The sequence below is a fragment of the Cryptomeria japonica genome, chromosome 8 (genome assembly GCF_030272615.1).
Source record: "Cryptomeria japonica chromosome 8, Sugi_1.0, whole genome shotgun sequence".
In the NCBI taxonomy this organism is placed as follows: domain Eukaryota; kingdom Viridiplantae; phylum Streptophyta; class Pinopsida; order Cupressales; family Cupressaceae; genus Cryptomeria; species Cryptomeria japonica.
In genome coordinates, this window is record NC_081412.1 from 634,344,170 (window position 1) to 634,350,239 (window position 6,070).

Consider the following 6,070-nt stretch of genomic DNA (forward strand, 5'->3'; position numbering starts at 1 on the left):
CTAAAACTAGATTATCATTCTATAGATGTTTACCTTTATTTCAAACTTTATTTACTTTGAAGAAGTTCATAAATGAAACTTTAAAACTTTTCTTCCATGTTCCTTTTCATTATTTACCTCAATCTAGTTTGTTTTTCTATTTTTGGTCAATCTTAATTTTTCCTTGGCAAAGATTTTAGTCTTTACGATATTTCCTTTAAATAAGGGTTTGTGAACTTCATCCTACAGAGGGGAGGAGATGTTCAATTGCTCAAAAACATATTGTAGAAAGATCACCCACAAATCAAGATACTTACATTTTGAAATAGACATAAATTTGGTTGAACTATATTACTTGGTCCAAAAAAATGATCCTATAATATAACATATTTGTAAATAAAAAATATATATTAATAAGAATCGTTAGAGATCAAAATAAATTATAATAAAATATAATAAATTTTAAAATAAAAATCAAATAATACAAAAAAATAAATTAAATACTATCATTTTTAAAATAATAAAATGTACAATTTCATCCCTTAAAATTACATTTTACACATCAAATTATTTAATAAAACAAAAACACTTAGTAAAAAACTTCATATACATGGATGAAGAAAAAACACCATTACACTAGAAAAGCTAAAACCAAGGAATCATTTTGAATTTCATATATTACCCCTTGAAATGTTTCTGTCATCATTAACACCAACAATTTCTAACACACCTCATACTAATAAATTTGCAGCGGCCATATACTAAAAGAAAACTTTGTCATTATACTAACAAAACCCTCTATACAATTGTATCTACTTTCATCTATTAACCTCTTATACACCCATCAATAGCTAATATTACAACATCATAAAAATCGAAGGCTCTCTTTCTCACCCTCTTATTTAAAGTCAATACTCCAATCACAATAGAGAATCCCATACCATAACTCAATCCAAGTCCCACTGCCCATCCTATCATTTCACCATCTGAATTCTTTGCTTCACCAATTCTCTCAATACTTGTGCAGTTGCGATAGCCAGAAGAGTTGTTGCAGACGCTTATATTGGTAAATGGAATCCCACTTAGCTTAAGATTGCCTAAGTAGGACGACTCCCCAAAAGTTAGGAACTGTCCTCCATGGGGTACTTTTCCATCAAGCATGTTGTAAGATAGATTCAAGAACTCCAAATAACTCAGGAACTCAAGTTCTAAGGGAATGTTGCCATTCAACCTGTTTAGCGAGAGGTCCAGAGACTCTAGTTGTTCCATGTGTCCCAATGTTTTTGGGATTCGGCCACTGAGATGATTCCTTGAAAGGTTAAGGGCTATCAAGCCTTGAAGAGATCCCATTTTAGAAGGAATGCTCCCTGATAAGTTGTTGTTTGAAAGATCAATACATTTAAGAATAAAGAGAACTTTCACAAATTCAACATCCCAGCCTTTCCAGGAAATTGTAATTTTATTTGTATAACTAACGTCTTCCAAATGGTTTGAATTATTCTGCGATGCATTGACAATTGCAAGCAGGTTTGTAAGGTTGCTTGGAATAGCTCCTGAAAGGTGGTTGCCAGAAAGATCCAGAATTTGAAGATTCGGAAGGCCAATTACCTGGCGTGGGATACGGCCATGAAAATGATTAGACCTTAAGACCAACACATGCAGCTGTGATAGCTTTCCAATCCACTGGGGAAGGGTGCCTTCCAAATCATTATTTCCCAAATCCAATACTTGCAGAGATCGGCCTTCTGAAATGGATGAGCGAATAACTCCTCTCAAATGATTACCATTGAGCTTCAATGTATGCATGTTTGTAATGTTGCCCCACTCTGCTGGCAATTTACCTTCCAGATGATTCTCTGCCAAATCTAGAACACTAAGAGAAGAACAAATCCTGGTTAAATGAGGAGGAATGACACTGCTCAGCGTATTTTTTGAAAGGTCAAGAACCTGCAAATATGGAGTGCAAATAGACTCTGGAATCGCTCCGCTGAGGTTATTCCGGGACAAGGTTAAGAACACTGCATTTTCAAGATACGCACCGATGGGACTAGGAATAGAACCATTAAACTGATTCATCGACAGATCTACCAGATAAGCTCCAGCGAGAGGAAGATGAAGAGAACCTTCTAGGCTATTATTGTGCAAATCTAGAATTTCAAAATACTTGGGTAAGGTTTGTCTAGATGGCAATGACCCAGTTAATTGATTACAGCTAAGGTTCAAACTATAAAGGCTGGGTAAGTTCCATATCCAAGATGGAATATTTGTTTGGATACTGTCAGCAGATAGGTCTAGATATTCCAAGCCGTATTGGGTCACAAGAAACGATGGAATTCTATCTAAATTGCAAGAGCCTAATGCCAAATCGGAAAGCTTAAACTGCGGAATCCATGTTGAATCAATGTTTACAGTTAACTGATTGTAAGAAAGATACAGCTCATTAAGTCTAGTGAGATTGTCGAATACAGAATCCAGAGAGGAATAATTTACATAACCAGCAAATGACAAGTCAAGAAAAGTGAGACTCTTCAACTTTCGATAATGGGGAGGACTGAATTTACCCTTGAAGAGGTTGTCACTGAGATCGAGGTGCTCCAACCGTGCAAGTTGGAACAGCGATGAACTGATGTTACCTTCCAAATTGAATCCACTCAGATCCAGTCGAGAAACATGGCCTGTGCGGAGATTACAACTGACTCCTATCCACGTGCAGCAATTCAATCCGTGCCAGGAAGTTAGAGTGTTATACTCATCTACAACGGCTGCCTTGAAATCCAGGAGAAGATTTCTTTCAGGGAAGGGGCATGCAATTGCAGGGGAAGTGAAGCAGCATAATATTGTTATAATTGCAAATGCAACTCTGCCACATGAAAACATAGCTTCCATTGTTTTGGAAACTAAAATTCTTATTATCTTTACTTTGAAAGAAAAGAGATGATCAGAAATCATGGGAAAAGAATGATGAATATATCGCTAACTGTGGTTATAAAGTGTTATTGTGTGAAGAGTGCCGCGTAATATTTTTGTCATTTTCAATGGGTGGAAAAGTCATGTGAAGGTAAGGCCTAACAAATTTCCTTGAGCGATATTTTCAATTTGAATGTGATGGGTATCGTGTAAAACAAGAATATGGCGTGTCAATATAGAAAATTAACTAGGTAAATTGTGATTATATATTTTTCATTTCAATTATTTTCAACATTGAGGACGATTTTTATTAGACTTAAATTTCATGCATTTCCTTTCCACAAATATTCGTATCGACCAGGAAAAGCTTTCACATAAAATTGAGATCGCTGGAAAACATAGACCAGATCATACAACTTACACAAAAATAGAATATACTTAAAAAATAGAACATAGCTTAAAAATACAACAATAATAAATAAATTAGGGGCACAAACTAAATTTACTTTGAATGAAAAGAGATGATCAATATATCGCTAACTATGGTTAAATATTGTTGTCTGAAGAGTGCCACGTCTGCAAAGAAAGCGTGTCACATCGACACAGTAACATTTTTGTCATTTTTGTCTATTTTTCAATGGGTGGAAAGCCATGTGAAGGTAAGGCATAACAAATTCGGGGGTCAAACAAGAAAATGCTGTGTCAATATGGAAAATTAACTATATATTTTTCTTTCCTTATTTTCAACATTGACTGACAATTTTTAATAGACTTAAATCTCATCCATTTTCTTTCCACAAATATTCCTATCGACCAGAAAATTCTTTCACATAAAGTTGAGATCACTAGAAAACACAAATCAGATCATACGACTCAAACAAAAATAGAACATACTTAAAAAATACAAGAATAATAAGCAAATCAGGGGCATAATCTCAATTTTCAGAGTTTAGATGTTTTCAAGCAAAGAATTTTTTTTTTAAATATATGTTGAATATCAAAGAATTTTTTTAATTGTTGTTTAATCATGTGATCTTTGAACGCTATGTTATATTTTATAACAAGTTAAATTGTATAAAATTTAATTATATATCTGAATAATTTTGCATAAATTTTAACTGTTTATCATTATAAAAATTATATAGGTAATAGAGTTTTGATAAAAAAAAATAGTTTTATTTTATGATTAAAAAATTAAATATGATTATATAGTAATTAAATTCTAATATATATATAAATAAATTGTTTGTGAATCACATATATTAAAAAAAAAATCATACATAGAGTAGAAACATCATTTTTGTCGAAATTCATCTAAGGATTGGCAATAAAATTTCAAATTGCTTTTTTTCTTTAATTTTGCTAATGTTTATATTTATCCATATTGAAATAGAAAAGATTGTATATTCGTGTCCTCTTCTTTTATGTTTTAGGCCTAATTTGATTAGGTTATCTTTTAGGTATTGATTAGTATATGTCCTGACATGATTTTACATTGAATTTCAATGATTTTATCATAATCGCATTCTATCTCCATGCATCTCAAAGGTATGAACATAATCAATAATCTCCACCATTAGTTAGCATGATTTTTTCATAGTCCATGAAGAATTGATATTATTACTTTTGATTTTAACAATGCATATTTATGAATCACAAATTTGATTTTAACTAAGTGTGATCCAAAATTTTCATTGAAAAAAAAAAAAAAAATTAAAACCAAAAGTAATCATATCAAATCTCCACCATTCATCATCCTATATTAGACCCACAAATGCATAATTCATGTAGGTCACTTGCATGCATACATATTTGAACCTAACAATTTAAAATTGCATTTGATAATTTCATCCCTTTTTAACCATTATTATTCAATTAAAGTCTAATTTATTCCACGTTACAACCTAGGTTAGTGTTTGTAAGGACTAATTTCACTTCATTTAAATTATCATGAGATAATCAAAATAATATTTACATGTAAACATAATAGAAAGATCATGTAACATCCTAGTAAGGGCATCATTAGCTTGCAACATTATTCTAGGTGTCCTACATACTTGCTTAATGTCTTTAATCCTCATTCATCACCATTAATTTAGTCTACTTAATGCACTATCTAATAAGAACATAACCCTTTCTTACTAAGTTCATAGAACTGGTGTCTATAAACACCACCCTACTTGATTCATGTGGTACTAAAGAAGATTATGCACTAGTGTTTTTTTTTTCGATGGATAATAGGTCGTGTGTGAATAATTGTATTAATAAAATGAAAATACATGAAAGTATACAACCTGATTCAATGTGGGAACCGGTAGGAAAGAATTGAGCAAAGAAAACCTTCGGTCATGCCCAAAGAAAAATAACTCTTGGAAATAATCAGGTAATAAAATAAATGGTCAGATGCCAATAAAGAAAATTACAATTGATAATTCCTATTGAGAATACCATACTCATTCCATCGCTAATGGATTCATAATTTGACTACAATGGAGTAATATTTTGCTCATATTGAGATAGTGTTGTTCTGAGTAAGACATGACGATGACCTCCAACTGAATCTTGCAGAGTCAGATTGCCAAAACAGAAACCACATTCTTCTTGCACACTGTTAGGCTAGTTTGAATGAAGAATTACGAGCAATTGTAACCCAAAATTGATAAATTCCTTTGTTTTGTCTTAATACCAACATTTCCATAGATTTCCACTATGACAACATACCCAAAGATTTCAAAACAAGATAGATTGATATACTCTCAAACCTGCCTGACAAAAACTTACCGACGCATCAAAGAGAAATCAAGGTAAGCAAGACCCAAAGCAAGATTTAGCTGCCAAATCTAAGTATCCATAACATAACCCAGTCTAGCGCCATGATAGCCATAGACAAATTTAGGAGACCTAGCCATGAAAAATTAATAAAAGAAGCGAGAATCCCAACCTACATCTACCTACAAGGATGAGAGGATATAGACAAATATATATACAAAATAAAAGATATATATATATATATAGATATACTTATCCATATATATATGTATATATACATACATACATATACATATATATATATATATATACATCCTGACTATACTATGCTGGGACAAATTCCATCTCTCAAAAGTTGGTCTCTTTTCCTCAGCTGCAATACAAAGGAAGGGTTCTCACTGCAGAACAGTTCAAA

The 6,070-nt window shown here is 32.2% G+C and overlaps 1 protein-coding gene across 1 annotated transcript; it reads right to left on the reverse strand.

Annotated features, from left to right (window-relative positions):
* Positions 1-804: 804 nt before the first annotated feature.
* On the reverse strand, positions 805-2,865 carry LOC131857860 (receptor-like protein EIX2). Its single transcript, XM_059210631.1, has one exon. It carries the CDS (start codon positions 2,863-2,865, stop codon positions 805-807), a length of 2,061 nt encoding a protein of 686 aa, XP_059066614.1.
* Between the last annotated feature and the right edge of the window lie 3,205 nt (positions 2,866-6,070).